Here is a 16706-nt window from a genome sequence, read left to right as displayed (position 1 = left end):
CCTCAGAAACAGAATCGCCATCTAACTGCTTTTGATTGATCCAAATTAATAACTGTTCCATATCTTCAATTGTTTGCGATCTCTGTTTCGTTAGCACATTCACGCCTTTCGTTACATTAGCCTCCTTTATTGCTACCTTTTTCGCCACAATGGAACTTATCTTGGATGGCGACTTCCCATACATGCGGCCGATGTCGGCGATCTTAACGCCATTCTCATGTTTTTCAATGATTTCCTTCTTCAGCTCAATCGTGTTCCTGGCCTTCTACTTCGAAGGGCTGCTGGCTGTGGAAACCTTTTTTGGACCCATGATGGAGCTAGGGGTGATGATCACACAAGAAGAAACAATGCCACAGGAGAACGCCACAAGAGAATGCAAAATTAGCAGCGTGGGCACGCCAGCGAAATCCGAGACAATTTTTTTGAAGAAAAAAAACCAACGAAAACTGAAAAACGACGATAACCGAAGTCAACGAAAACCGAGGTTTTACTGTACAAAGCAACCTATGCATCTAGCTTCTCCTATATAAGCACACAATTATGGAACGCACTGCCAAAAACTGTGAAAACAATCTACAACCATCTAAACTTTAGGAAATCATTAAAAACCAACTTGTTCAAAAAGGCATAGCCTACCGACCCAGCATAAATGCCTACACCCTGCAACACAGCAAAACCAAAGATCGTATTGGACACTATATAACCTTCCCTTTATCTGACCCCCCATTGTGCCTGAAACGCACAAACCTCTTTCAACCACACATTACTATGTAACTGTCTACCAACCGGACTTGGCGAACACCTTTACTGTACTATGTAAGCCACACTGAGCCTGCAAATAGGTGGGAAAATGTGGGATACAAATTTAATGATAATAATAATAGGGGTGTCATTCTGGCTTCCACAGCAGAACTACATGTTATTTCACTTTCTCTCTGTGCTTCCTCATACTCTTTCTACTGTTGCCAAAGTGAAACCCAAGATCAAATTCTACTGCACAAAAGGCAGGCCCACAGCAGCAGTAATTTGACAAAGAAAACAAAATGCAGGGTATGCCATCCTGCTAGCTACCCTGGTTGAAGTATTGTGCTTCTAGAAATATGCAGTCCTGAACAGATTTCATATACGAGACAGTGTCTGCTCCTTACAGCCTAAAGTCTCAAGACTAATCAAAGGGTTTCATCCAGACCTATTTGTCTCAACACAGTTAAAAAAGTAACACTATGTAAGTAGGTGCACAACTCATACAGGTGTTTCTCCAAATGCACTTACCACTTTCTGTAAGTTCTATGGTCTCTGCTTCTGTTGCCATCCCTGAAGAAGAGCCTACCAACCTGCTTTGTTTACGGGTTTGTCTAGAACTTCGACCTCCACGACGTTTTCGTTGTATCTGTCAGGAGAAAGACATTACCTGAAGAAGGCTGATACTATTCCCAGAAGCTTATATCTGAAAAGATTTGTTCCTTCACCTCTAGTCAAGTACGCTAGATAAATATAAATTGATAGCATGTTAAATTAACCGAAGAAAATATCAAATGTGACTATATTACATAGGTTCTGTTAATGCTAACTCCCATTTTGTTTTTACTGGTTATGGCCCAATTATATGGCTGCCTGGGACTATCATCACATTAACAGGGCTACTTTTGTGAAATGCCTCTGTTGTAGTTCCCATATAATATATTGATACATTAGCATAAATATCTGAAATGTTGCAATGCATATACCATGCAAACATCATGCAGAAAGCAGAACTCAAATATGGGACATGAAACACACCTTCCTACACATGTTTCAGAACACTCCATCCAACTGTAGCAGATATATAGTATCACATGAAAAAGGCAGTTGCATTAGAAGTGGGCTTCAGAGGGTCTTAAGGGTGTCACTGAATTTCTTGAAGAGGGTAGCAGTCTCCTGAACATTTGCTCTCCATGGCACAGCATGCCAGCAAGCTTTTCCTGTACGTCCTCAGGCTCTCCTGTGCCCCCGATTTTGTTCAATATTCTTATGGTTTCACTGGGTTCAAGATCGGAGGTACTGGCAGCTGGGTCCGTATATTTATACAGATGATATAACTATATATCTCATTTAAAGGTGATATCCTGATTGTTATCGATGGGCTGGAGAGTAAATTTTAAGGGGCTTCGATGTAAGCTTCAGAACTTTTAGTACAAGAACAGTACTGGGCAGACTTCTACGGTCTGTGCCCTGAGAATGGCAAGGACAAATCAAACTCAGGTACACATATAAAGTATCACATACCATGTAAAATGAGTTTATCTTGTTGGGCAGACTGGATGGATCATTCAGGTCTTTATCTGCCATCATTTACTACCAGACTGGATTATGGAAATGTGGTATATCTTGGGCTGCTTATTTGTTGAGGCGGCTTAGAATATTATAAAAATTCTGCAATTCGTAGGTTGAGAGGGATTGGATCCCGAGAATGGGTGACTCCTTTATAATTCCACTATCTGCTAGTGGAGTTCAGAGCCTTTTATACAATTTTAACTTTAGTGCGCAAAATCTTGAATGAGGGGTTCCAGGATACTTGGTGTTGCTGATGCAATCATATTTGCCAGGGAACCACTAATCAATTAGTGGTCCCGGGGAATGCTCAGGCTAGGTTAACTGTCACTAGGAAAAGTGTCTTCTATTGGAAGGCCCCAGTGTTGTGGAATCAATTTTCACTGGAGTTGAGAAGAAATCATTTACACTATTTAAGGGAAGACCTATTTTTTTTTTTTTCAAAAGGCATTTGCATAATAATTGTGATAGGGTAAGGGTTAATCTGTGTTTTTGTCTGAATCCACCAGTTGAGGCTGAGTTTGGCTTGGAGGGTCCAAGAGAGATGAAGACAAACAGCTGAGAAGGGTCTGATGGTGGAATCTGGCCCATGGAAGAACATCCTACTACTACTACTATTTAGCATTTATATAGCGCTACAAAGCATACGCAGCACTGCACAAACATAGAAGACAGTCCCTGCTCAAAGAGCTTACAATCTAATAGACAATAATAATAAAGCAAGCAAATCAATTAATGTGTAGAGGAAAGAGGAGAGGAGGGTAGGTAGAAGCGAGAGGTATAAGTGGTTACAAGTCAAAAGCAATGTTGAAGAGGTTTCAATCTAGATTTAAAGATGGTCAAGGATGGGGCAAGAAGTAGGGGCTCAGGAAGTTTATTCCCGGCGTAGGGTGCAGCGAGACAGAAGGAGCGAAGTCTGGAGTTGGCAGTAGTGGAGAAGGGAACAGATAAGAAGGATTTATCCATGGATCGGAGCACACGGGAAGGACGAGTGTGGAGAGATACTGGGGGGCAGCAGAGTGAATACATTTATAGGTTAATAGAAGAAGTTTAAACAGGATGATAAAACGGATAGGGAGCCAGTGAAGCGATCTGAGGAGAGGGGTAGTATGAGTAAAGCGACCCTGGCAGCAGAGTTTTGAACCGACTGGAGAGGGGAGAGGTGACTAAGTGGGAGGCCAGCAAAAAGCAGATTGCAGTAGTCTAAACGAGAGGTGACAAGGGTGTGGATGAGGGTTCTGGTAGAGAGTTCAGAAAGAAAGGGGCGGATTTTACAGATGTTGTAAAGAAAGAAACATCCAAGGTAGAGACCACTGTGCCCAAAACTTGAACATAGTCCCAGACCTTGGGACATGGAAAGTAGATGCTGACTTGGGTGTGAATCTTTTGCTGATGAGCAACAGGGAGAAATGTCTTCCTTAAGCCTGTGTCGAATATCACTCCCAGATAGTCCAAGATGTGTGTGAAAACAACTGACTCTTGGTGAAATTGATTACCAGTTCTAAGGACTGAAGAAAAGCAGCTACCTTGGATGAAACCTGCAGACTCTCTTGATAGGAAGACTCACAAATCAGCCAACCATCAAGATATGGATGAACCTGAATTCTGTCCTTGTGAAGGAAAGCTGCCACTACTACCATGACCTTGGAAAATTTCCTTGGTGATGTAGAAAGGCTGAATGGCATGGCCATAAATTGATAATGACCTTGACCGCTCACTTTCAGTTTATTTCCAAGACACATTGGTCTGAGGTAATTTTGGTCCACTCCTCATGGAACCTGGAGAGGTGCCCTGCTATGATGAAATCTGAGGAGTGAATCAAGATCTCATCACTGGGAGGCACTGGCAGACCTGGAGTTTGAAGCAGAGTTCTGTCAACACAAAAGAAGGCTGGTCTTTGTTGGAAGTGGGAGCGCTGGAAGTTATATTTGCCTGGTCTGTAGCACTTGGCCTCATGAAACTTAAGACAAGACTAAGAGGATTTAAAAGAAACTTTAGTCTTCTTCTCTGGAGTCCCCTAAGTCTTTAACCAACTTCTCTAGATCTTTAACCAACTTCTCTAGATCTTCTCCAAGCAGAAGTTTACCTCTAAAAGGTAGCTTGCTAAATGTGACTTAGAAGCCATATCAGCTGTTCAATGCCTAACCCAGAACCATCTTCTAGCAGAGTGTGTCAAGAACTGGCTGGCATGGCTGTGCATTGAAGCTAACTAGTATGGCTGAGAGCCAGAGCTAGATGGTGTAGCAAAATATGGCTGGTTTGTATCTTTGTGCACTATTGGTGGCAAACTGCAGTGGGACTTGAACCTGCAACCTCTGGATATCTGTGCTCGCTCTCAGCTGGGTGCTTTAACCATTAAGCTATTCCTCTACACTGAAGTAGTTCTGTAATATTGATAACTGTTCAATACAATTAAATGGTTCAAAAATGCAACAGATGCATTTAGAGACATTGGCATACAGCTAGCAGTGCCGCTTAGATACAGTGGTGTCTGGAGCTGGTTTAAAATAGTTTTGATACTCAGTAGAAATGTAAGGGTTTCAATGAAATCAACCTGGTGTGGGTAAATCAGTTTCCAACAATTCCACCAGACTAAAAAAATATATAGCCCAGCTAAAGAACTTTTTTTGTTATTTTTAAATTGCAGTGCTCAGTAGTGCTGTAGTGTCCTTTAGACCAAATGTCTCTGGATTGGAACTGCAGCAGTCTCACATCATAGCACACGCCCTCCCTGCCTTCCGATTCTCACAGCATTAAACATTCCCTGCCAGGAAAACAAAGGTGTTATACTGATGACACTTACCTTAGCTGTTTGTCGGCGGGCGAGTGCTTGGTCTGCAGTGCCTCCAGAGCTCACGGGAGCTCTGGAAGCACTGCAGACCAAGCACTCGCCCGCCGACAAACAGCTAAGGTAAGTGTCATCAGTATAACACCTTTGTTTTCCCGGCAGGGAAAGGGTATGATACATACCTGTAGCAGTTGTTCTCCGAGGACAGCAGGCTGATTGTTCTCACGACTGGGTTGACGTCCGCGGCAGCCCCCACCAACCGGAAGAAGCTTCGCGGGACGGTCGGCACGCAGGCCACGCCCACCGCGCATGCGCGGCCGCCTTCCCGCCCGTGCGCGACCGCTCCCGCCAGTTGAATGACAAGCAATAAAATATGAAACACACAACTCCAAAGGGGAGGAGGGAGGGTAGGTGAGAACAATCAGCCTGCTGTCCTCGGAGAACAACTGCTACAGGTATGTATCATACCCTTTCTCCGAGGACAAGCAGGCTGCTTGTTCTCACGACTGGGGTATCCCTAGCTCTCAGGCTCACTCAAAACAATAACCCAGGTCAATTGAACCTCGCAACGGCGAGGGTACAACAGAAATTGACCTACGAAGAACAACTAACTGAGAGTGCAGCCTGACCAGAATAAATTCGGGTCCTGGAGGGTGGAGTTGGATTTACACCCCAAACAGATTCTGCAACACCGACTGCCCGAACCGACTGTCGCGTCGGGTATCCTGCTGGAGGCAGTAATGAGATGTGAATGTGTGGACAGATGACCACGTCGCAGCCTTGCAGATCTCTTCAATAGTGGCTGACTTCAAGTGGGCCACCGACGCTGCCATGGCTCTGACACTATGAGCCGTGACATGACCCTCAAGAGTCAGCCCAGCCTGGGCGTAAGTGAAGGAAATGCAATCTGCTAGCCAATTGGAGATGGTGCGTTTCCCGACAGCGACCCCTAGCCTGTTAGGGTCGAAAGAAATAAACAATTGGGCGGACTGTCTGTTGGGCTGTGTCCGCTCCAAGTAGAAGGCCAATGCTCTCTTGCAGTCCAATGTGTGCAACTGACGTTCAGCAGGGCGGGTATGCGGCCTGGGGAAGAATGTTGGCAAGACAATTGACTGGTTAAGATGGAACTCCGACACCACCTTCGGCAGGAACTTTGGGTGAGTGCGGAGCACTACTCTGTTGTGATGAAATTTAGTATATGGAGCATGAGCTACTAGGGCTTGAAGCTCACTGACCCTACGAGCTGAAGTAACTGCCACCAAGAAAATGACCTTCCAGGTCAAGTACTTCAGATGGCAGGTATTCAGTGGCTCAAAAGGAGGTTTCATCAGCTGGGTGAGGACGACGTTGAGATCCCATGACACAGTAGGAGGCTTGATAGGGGGCTTTGACAAAAGCAAGCCTCTCATGAATCGAACGACTAAAGGCTCTCCAGAGATGGCTTTACCTTCCACACGATAATGGTAAGCACTAATCGCACTAAGGTGATTCCTTACTGAGTTGGTCTTGAGGCCAGACTCTGATAAGTGCAGAAGGTATTCAAGCAGGTTCTGTGCAGGGCAAGAACGAGGTTCTAGGGCCTTGCTCTCACACCAAACGACAAACCTCCTCCACTTGAAAAAGTAACTCTTTTTAGTGGAATCCTTCCTAGAGGCAAGCAAGACCCGGGAGACACCCTCAGACAGACCCAACGCAGCGAAGTCTACGCCCTCAACATCCAGGCCGTGAGAGCCAGGGATTGAAGGTTGGGGTGCAGCAACGCTCCGTCGTTCTGCGAAATGAGAGTCGGAAAACACTCCAATCTCCACGGTTCTTCGGAGGACAACTCCAGAAGAAGAGGGAACCAGATCTGACGGGGCCAAAAGGGCGCTATCAGAATCATGGTGCCGCGGTCTTGCTTGAGCTTCAGTAAGGTCTTCCCCACCAAAGGTATGGGAGGATAAGCATACAGGAGGCCGGTCCCCCAATGAAGGAGAAAGGCATCTGACGCTAGCCTGCCGTGTGTCTGAAGTCTGGAACAGAACAGAGGCAGCTTGTGGTTGGTCTGAGAGGCGAAAAGATCCACCGAGGGGGTGCCCCACTCTCGGAAGATCTTGCGTACCACTCTGGAATGGAGCGACCACTCGTGCGGTTGCATGACTCTGCTCAGTCTGTCGGCCAGACTGTTGTTTACGCCTGCCAGGTACGTGGCTTGGAGAAGCATGCCGAACCGACACGCCCAACGCCACATACCGACGGCTTCCTGACACAGGGGGCGAGATCCGGTGCCCCCCTGCTTGTTGACGTACATTGCAACCTGATTGTCTGTCCGAATTTGGATAATTTGGCAGGACAGCCGATCTCTGAAAGCCTTCAGTGCGTTCCAGATCGCTCGGAGCTCCAGGAGGTTGATCTGCAGATCCTTTTCCTGGAGGGACCACAGACCCTGGGTGTGAAGCCCATCGACATGGGCTCCCCACCCCAGGCGAGATGCATCCGTCGTCAGCACTTTCGTGGGCTGCGGAATTTGGAATGGACGTCCCAGGGTCAAATTGGTCCGTATGGTCCACCAGAGCAGTGAAGTGCGGCAACTGGTGGAGAGGCGGATGACATCCTCTAGATTCCCGGTGGCTTGGAACCACTGGGAAGCTAGGGTCCATTGAGCAGATCTCATATGAAGACGAGCCATGGGAGTCACATGAACTGTGGAGGCCATATGACCCAGAAGTCTCAACATCTGCCGAGCTGTGATCTGCTGAGACGCTCTGGTCTGCGAAGCCAGGGCCAAGAGATTGGTGGCCCTCGCTTCGGGAAGGTAGGCCTGAGCCATCTGGGAATTCAGCAGCGCTCCTATGAATTCCAGAGACTGAGTTGGCTGGAGATGGGACTTTGGGTAATTTATCACAAACCCCAGCAGCTCCAGAAGTTGAATAGTGCACTGCATGGACCGGAGGGCTCCTGCCTCCGAGGTGTTCTTGACCAGCCAATCGTCGAGATATGGGAACACGTGCACTCCCAGCTTGCGTAGGTGGGCCGCTACCACCACGAGGCACTTTGTAAACACTCGTGGGGCAGAGGCGAGCCCAAAGGGCAGCACACAATACTGAAAGTGCCGTGCGCCCAGGCGGAATCTGAGATACTGTCTGTGAGCTGGCAGTATCGGGATGTGAGTGTATGCGTCCTTTAAATCCAGGGAACATAGCCAATCGTTTTTCTGAATCATTGGCAGAAGGGTGCCCAAGGAAAGCATCCTGAACTTTTCTTTGACCAGGAATTTGTTCAGGCCTCTCAGGTCTAGGATGGGACGCATCCCCCCTGTTTTCTTTTCCACAAGGAAGTACCTGGAATAGAATCCCTGCCCTTCCTGCCCGGGTGGTACGGGCTCGACCGCATTGGCGCTGAGAAGGGCGGAGAGTTCCTCTGCAAGTACCTGCTTGTGATGGGAGCTGAAAGACTGAGCTCCCGGAGGACAATTTGGAGGCAGGGAGGCCAAATTCAGGGCGTATCCGTACCGCACTATTTGGAGAACCCACTGGTCGGAGGTTATGAGAGGCCACCTTTGGTGAAAGAATTTTAACCTCCCTCCGACCGGCAGGTCGTCCGGTACGGACACTTGTAGGGCGGCTATGTTCCCATGGATCCAGTCAAAAACCCGTCCCCGGCTTTTGCTGTGGAGGCGCAGGGGGCTGCTTAGGCGCACGCTGTTGACGGGAACGAGCGCGCTGGGGCTGTCCCTGTGCCTGACGAGGCCTTCGGGCCGGCTGGTTGTACCTACGCTTCGCAAAAGAATAGGGTGCAGCCTGCCGAGCCCGGGAAAAACGCCCGCCCGCGGGGGCGGGTGCTGAAGGCACCCGGTGGGAGAGCTTGTCGAGAGCGGTTTCCCGCTGATGCAGTTGGTCAACCATCTGCTCGACCTTCTCGCCAAAAATATTATCCCCCCGGCAAGGGACGTCAGCCAGTCTCTGCTGGGTGCGGTTGTCCAGGTCAGAGGCACGCAGCCATGAGAGCCTGCGCATCACTATACCTTGGGCCGCAGCACGAGATGCCACGTCACAGGTGTCAAAAATCCCCCTGGACAGGAACTTTCTGCACGCCTTCAGCTGCCTGACCACCTCCTGATAAGGCCTGGACTGCTCCGGCGGGAGCTTATCGACCAGGTCCGCCAGCTGTTGCACATTGGTTCGCATGTGGATGCTCATATAGAGCAGGTAAGATTGGATGCGGGTCACGAGCATGGAGGATTGGTAGGCCTTCCTCCCAAATGAGTCCAGAGTGCGAGACTCCCGCCCCGGGGGCGCCGAGGTGGTATCCCTCGAACTCCGTGCCCTCTTGAGAGCAGAATCCACGACCGCTGAGTCATGGGGCAACTGGGGCCGCATGAGCTCTGGGTCAGAGTGGATCCTGTACTGGGACTCTGCTTTCTTGGGAATGGTGGGGTTAGTTAGTGGTCGCACCCAGTTCCGAAGCAGCGTCTCCTTCAGGACATTGTGCAGCGGTACCGTGGAGGACTCTCTAGGTGGTGATGGATAGTCGAGGACCTCGAGCATCTCGGCCCTCGGCTCTTCCACAGAGACCACGGGGAAGGGAATGCTTATAGACATATCCCGCACAAAAGAGGCAAAGGAGAGACTCTCAGGAGGTGAGAGCTTCCTCTCCGGTGAAGGCGTGGGGTCCGAGGGAAGGCCCGTAGACTCCTCTGAGGAGAAATATCTAGGGTCCTCCTCTTCCCCCCACGAGTCCTCATCCTCGGTATCGGACATTAGCTCATGTAGCTGAGTCCTGTACTGGGCCCGGCTCGACGTCGAGGCACCGAGGTCTCGGTGTCGTCGAGCGGTGGACTCCCGCGCCGGCGGGGACGGAGCTCCCTCCATCGACGTCGACGGGGACTCCACCTGCGTGGCGGTCGAGACCGGCACCGCAAGCGGCGGCGGTGTCGACAGCCCCGGCGCCGGGCTAGAGCTCGCCGGCGCCACAGTCATCGGCGCCGAGGGCGCAAGCACCCCCGGCGCCGGCACAGCCTGGCGCATCAGCCCTTCCAGGATCCCCGGAAGGATGGCTCTGAGGCACTCGTCCAGGCCCGCTGCCGGGAAAGGCGGTGGGGCCGGTAAGGGTGTCGGTGCCAGAAGCTGCTGGGGGCCAGGAGACGGCACCGAGGTGCCGGAACCCCGACGCGTCGGTACCTCCACCACCGACGGAGATCTCTCCTGTCTGCGATGACGCTTCGGCGTCGAGTCCTCTCCAGGGTGCACCGAGGGCTCCCGGTGACGGCGCTTCTTATCTTTTTTCCGGTGCACGTCACCGGCGCCGGAGGGCATGGAGGAGGAGGAGGTCGATCCCCCTCGGTCTCGAGGTACCGGGTCCGACAGGGTTCGGTCCCGTGGCTCACGAGCTGAGGGAGTGACCGGGGCCGACTGCCCACGCGGCCTCTCAACCCCACTCTCACCGGCGGACCGGCGGGCCGACGGGACCTGTTCTCCTGGGGTCGCTGCCATCGGTGCCGATGTCTCGGGCATCGATACCGGTACCGAAGAACCGGCCTTCGATACCGATGCCGTCGAGGTCGACGTCGAGGGGCCGGCGCAAGTTCCAAAAAGACGGTCCCGCAGAACTTGCCTCGCAACCTGAGTCCGTTTCCGGAGACCGAGACACAAAGCGCACGACTTGAGATTGTGCTCCGGCCCGAGGCACTGGAGGCACCAAGCGTGGGTGTCGGTCTGCGAGATCGGCCGGCCGCAGCGACCACACTTTTTAAATCCACTCGGGACCTTCGAGGACATCGACGGAAAAATCGCGTCGGCGAAGTCAAAGTCGGCAATGGTGGCTAAAATCACACCACGAAAAAATCAATCGACCGAGCGGCCACTAGGCCGCAATGTGGCGTCCCCGCTAGTAAGCGAGGGAAAAAGGGAACGCGTGCTCCACACGCGCGAAAAATTTCTTTTTTTTTTTTTTTTTTTTTTTTTTTTTTTTAAATACAAACAAGATGAGAGGAAACCGAACGGGAATCCAAGCAACGATCCGCGTAAACGCGGTCGAAAATCCGGCGGCTGAACAGAGAGAGAGGCAATTGCACAACTCTCTCAGTCGCGGAAAAAAAGTAACTGGCGGGAGCGGTCGCGCACGGGCGGGAAGGCGGCCGCGCATGCGCGGTGGGCGTGGCCTGCGTGCCGACCGTCCCGCGAAGCTTCTTCCGGTTGGTGGGGGCTGCCGCGGACGTCAACCCAGTCGTGAGAACAAGCAGCCTGCTTGTCCTCGGAGAATGTTTAATGCTGTGAGAATCGGAAGGCAGGGAGGGCGTGTGCTATGATGTGAGACTGCTGCAGTTCCAATCCAGAGACATTTGGTCTAAAGGACACTACAGCACTACTGAGCACTGCAATTTAAAAATAACAAAAAAAAGTTCTTTAGCTGGGTTATATATTTTTTAGTCTGGTGGAATTGTTGGAAACTGTTAAAATAGTTTTGGTCAGTATGCAATACCAGAGAGCAGAGCTGCTGTGGAAAACCAACACAGCTAACCTTTAGAACTGAAGAATAGTGTTAGCTGTCTCAACCGTAACCAACTGCTTGTCACGGCATGCAACATGGGAGAGTACAGTAAAATATGCCCCATTTGAAATAGACCACCAAACATATAAAGAGGAATCCAATAAAATTTATATGGAAATATGATGTTTAATTTTAACAAAGCAGCACTAAGCCATGATCAGAACAAGAGAGAGGAAAAACATTTTCTCAATGCGTTCTCTGTTGAAGCACAGCCCTTGAAAAAGCCTACAAGCGAAACAGATGGGGCCACCGTCGGGCAACAGATAAGTGCTCGACTTTACTTTATCTACATAAAGTTGCTCTACAACACTTCATGAGAATTAGTGAAGGTTTTTATGAACCAAATAAAATTTGAAGTCAGCATTGATATTGCCAATATATTAAAAAAAATGTTTATAAAAAAGAGCAAAATTGCTAAAATCTTTTTGGGAATAAATTGAAAGCTAAAAAAATTCTTTCCAAGCAAGGTTTTTATGACCAGTGATGAACACCACGCCCCCAGTTAAAGCCGCCGAAAACTGAAAGTAAGCGGTCAGGCGTTTTGAGGTCTTTTCCTTGCTTTTTAGAAATACTTTGTTAAAATTAAACATCATATTGCCATATAAATTTTATTGGATTCCTCTTTATATGTTTGGTGACCTTATACATTAAGAGTCCTTTATGGTGATCCTCCTACTATTGTTTACCATTTGAAATAGAGCCAAAGTCCACAGATTCTAATATTATGCACAAATCAGCCTTGAACCTGTGACCTTCAGGTTGGAACTAGTCACCTTCCAGAATAAACTACTCTGCCTCTCAAAGCACTGTAACACTACACCTGGAGAAAACCCCACCACGAAAGCACCGAGGTTCCCCCTCTTCCACAGTTACCATGCAGACCAGGAAAGACATGGGAAAGTGAAGTAGGTTCAGATAAAAAAACCTCAAGATATAAAACTTCTCACAGAAGCACGAAGCCAATAGTACTAAGCTTGACTTTATAACTAAACTTTGTAAAAATGCTGAAAGAAGGAATACCTGCACTGTCAATATAAACAGAGTTCTAGTAACAAAGATATTTCCACAAATGAAGTGAGGGAAACTTTCAGGGTGAGATTGGGGATTTTTTTAAAATTAACTGTCAAAACACTGAGAGGACTTGAGCTCTCTAAATGAAAGGTATTTAAGAATACTGGAACACTAATTAGGCACTTTCAGAAAACCTAGCACACATAGTGCACTGCCCTGATGATGTTTGCTGGCACATTGGGAACAGTATTTAACCAACTCTGACAGATCCAGTGATATCGACATTTCATGATTTGGTATTGAAAGATCTTAAGATATTAGAAGAGAGGAGTTCTCACAAAAGCACTTCAAATTTAACTAAGCCACAGTATGAGACATTGATAAAACTGAAGAATTTGCGGATAAGGGCGGATTGGAAGCACATACTCAATTGTCAGGTAATATTACTTACCATCGGACTGTAATCCTATAACAGAGTTCAGAGACCACATTAAAGCTTTGGTTATGGTAGTAGTAGTAGTTATCCCGGCACAGAATAGTGGAATGTTAACTAAAGAGAGACAAATTCTGATAGAACATCCAAAAACACCTAAAATATACTTTGTCCCTAAGATCCATAAAAATTTGTAATTGCCAGCAGGGCATTCAATTATGTCCACTAGAGAAGTAGTAGTTAAAACGCCTTCATATTTAAAAGACACAGGCCATTTATTGAGATTGTTGAAGGAGCTGGGGACTCTTCCGAAAAACATTGTGTTAGCAACTTTAGATGTGACATTATACACAAAAATTCCACAAGAGGGAGCTATGGAAGTTATTATGGAAACATTGCAAACTTGTCAAGAAGAGCCTCATATCCACTGCCACTGGCTGAGTTGGTTATTAAAAGAAATGATTTTTAGTTTGATGTATTTTATCAACAAACACAAGGCATTGCTATGGGGGCTTAGCACCCTCTGTGGCAACATTATTCGTAGCCCACTTTGAAAAAAAATTTTGAATCAAGCAATTGAGTTTGGTCCTATCTTTTGGAAAAGATTTTTAGATGACTTTTTTTTTTGTGTGTCATGGCACAGAAGAGGCCTTGGATCAATTTGGAATCTGGATTAACTCATTGGATTCGCAGCTCCAATTCACACTGAAGTATAGTATGCTGCAGATTTAATTTTTAGATGTTCAGATATATAAATAAGGCAAATTATATACTCCTTTATATCAGAAGCCAGTTGAGAAAAATATTTTTTTTTTTTGTTTTTTTAGATTTTTCTAGTTTTCACCCTGTGAAGTTGAAAAAGTCTAACAAGTCAATTCATACACCTCCCCCATATATGTATTTCAGTAGAAGATTATAAATATCAACCAGCATTATTGTCACATAGTTTTAAAGACAGAGGTTATCCGAAGAGAGTCATTTCTGAAGCTTATCCAAGAGCCCGTTTTACAAATAGAGAATTGCTCGTTCGATACATTTTCTACTGCAGAACAGGATTTAATATGTGTATTACCGTTTTCAGATAAGGCACAAGCATTTGTGCAGATTCTTAGTTCACACTGGCATGTGCTGCAACTCTATCCATATTTAACATAGTAACATAGTAAATGACAGATAAAGACCCGTATGGTCCATCCAGTCTGCCCAACAAGATAAGCTCATTTTACATGGTGTGTGATACTTTATATATATATACACACATGTTTTTGACTATGCTCTGTAACTTTGTTCTTAATAATAGTCTCTACCATTTTGCCGCACCGACGTCAGACTCACCGGTCTATAATTTCCCAGATGTCCTCTGGAACCTATTTTAAAAATTGTGTTACATTGGCCACCCTCCAATCTTCTGGTACCACACTTGATTTTAAGGATAAATTACATATTACTAACAATAGCTCCGCAAGCTCATTTTTCAGTTCTATCAGTACTCTGGGATGAATACCATCATCCGGTCGAAGAGATTTACTACTCTTCAGTTTGTAGAACTGCCCCATTACATCCTCCAGGTTTACAGAGAATTCATTAAGTTTCTCCAACTCATCAGCTTTGAATACCATTTCTGGCACCGGTATCCCATCCAAATCTTCCTCGGTGAAGACCGAAGCAAAGAATTCGTTTAATCTCTCCGCTATGGCTTTGTCTTCCCTGATCGCCCCTTTTACTCTTCGGTCATCTAGCAGTCCAACCGATTCTTTTGCCGGCTTCCTGCTTTTAATATACCTAAAAGACATTTTTACTCTGTTTCTTATCTTATTATTTTCAGTCGGTTCCTTCTTCCATTTTCTGAAGGATTTTCTTTTAGCTCTAATAGCTTCCTTCACCTCACTTTTTAACCATGCTGGCTGTCATTTGGTCTTCCGTCCTCCTTTTTTTAATAAGCGGAATATATTTGGCGTGGGCTTCCAGGATGGTGTTTTTGAACAGCATCTATGCCTGATGTAAATTTTTGACCCTCGCAGCCTCTCCTCTGTTTTTTTTTTTTTTTTTTTACTGTTCTTCTCATTTTATCATAGTCTCCTTTTTTTAAACTTAAACGTTAACGTATTTGATTTCCTATGTATACTTACTTCAAAGCTAATATCAAATCCGATCATATTATGATCACTGTTATCAAGCTGCCCCAGCACCATTACTTCCCGCACCAGATCATGCGCTCCACTAAGGACTAGGTCTAAAATTTTTCCTTCTCTCGTTGGCTCCTGTACCAGCTGCTCCATAAAGCAGTCCTTGATTTCATCAAGGAATTTTACCTCCCTAGCGTGCCTCGATGTTACATTTACCCAGTCAATATTGGGGTAATTGAAATCACTGAACATTATTGGAATAAGTAGAATATACTATCAAAAATTCTCCCACAATTCTACTCAATGCACAATGTGTTTATGGGCTACTGTGGCAGGAAATGATGAAAAAAAGACCTCATTAAATCGGAACTTCCTCGTTTTTAAAGGATACGCCTTTTGTATAATGAGGGAACCACCTTAATCGTGCGTCTTCAAAAAAAACTCCACTGTATCAACTTCACAAAAACACTGCCACTGTGCCCTTACAAACATTCATAGCAGAGACTCAACATATATTGAGAAATAACTTGGAATAAGTACTTATCTCAGATGACGATTTTTCCATAGATTTTTATGGTGTCCAGCCTTGCAAAGATAACTTCTAAACTTCCATAAAGTCCCAACAGGGAAGCCCTGTTTCGCTAACAGCTGCTTCAGGGGAAATCATTTATAATCACCAAATCCAAGTAGTAAACTTCTCCCATAGTCTCCGTGTCACCCTGGTACACAAAAATGGCAGACAGCTTCTTTTTCAAAAAATTCCACTTAAATACTTGGCGTGTGACGTCACAGATCTCTCCTCCAGTCAAATCAGCAATGCAATTAAAGAAATGCTTTCCATTCAATGGATACGTTTAAACCTTTAGGAATGACTGTCTGTACACAAATATCCACCATTGTTCCCTTTGTCGTAAAAATCGCCTTACATCACCCCTCCATTCTGTTACTCTACGGAAAAATCGTCATCTGAGATAAGTACTTATTCCAAGTTATTTCCCAATATATGTGAAGCTGATACAGTGGAGTTTTTTTTTTTGAAGACGCATGATTAAAGTGGTTCCCTCATTATATAAAAGGCGTGCCCTTTAAAAACGAGGAAGTCCCGATTTTCTGAGGTCTTTTTTTCTCCACTTTTTTCATCATTTCCTGCCACAGTAGCCCATAAACACATTGTGCATTGAGTAGAATTGTGGGAGAATTTTTGGTAATTGAAATCACCCATTATTATTGTGTTGCCCAGTTTGTTTGCGTCCCTAATTTCCTTTAACATTTCTGCATCCATCTGTTCATCCTGGCCAAGCGGACGGTAGTACACTCCTATCACTATCCTTTCCCCCTTTACACATGGAATTTCAATCCATAGTGATTCCAAGAAGAAGAAAACGTACACAAAGTGAAATATAGAAGTTAGGGAGTTCTACCTTCTACTTCCTTGCCCTATTTTCTACTCTAAGCTATACCCCCAAAACTGCCCCACAGCACAAAAACTACCAATTTTCAACTGTCCCCA

General features: G+C 46.4%; 1 protein-coding gene across 3 annotated transcripts in view; it reads right to left on the bottom strand.

Annotated features, from left to right (window-relative positions):
- The window catches only part of RNF4 (ring finger protein 4), a 172117-nt gene that overhangs the window by 117322 nt on the left and 38089 nt on the right, over positions 1 to 16706 (bottom strand). For all 3 annotated transcript variants that reach the window (XM_030191115.1, XM_030191116.1, XM_030191117.1), the window contains one exon: positions 1273 to 1390. In XM_030191115.1, coding sequence (XP_030046975.1) covers positions 1273 to 1390 — 118 coding nt within the window. The remainder of the gene's footprint in view (positions 1 to 1272; positions 1391 to 16706) is intronic.

This window comes from Microcaecilia unicolor, chromosome 2 (genome assembly GCF_901765095.1).
Source record: "Microcaecilia unicolor chromosome 2, aMicUni1.1, whole genome shotgun sequence".
In the NCBI taxonomy this organism is placed as follows: Eukaryota; Metazoa; Chordata; class Amphibia; order Gymnophiona; family Siphonopidae; genus Microcaecilia; species Microcaecilia unicolor.
Note: the sequence above shows the minus strand (reverse complement) of the source record. Positions and strands in the feature narration are given on the sequence as shown.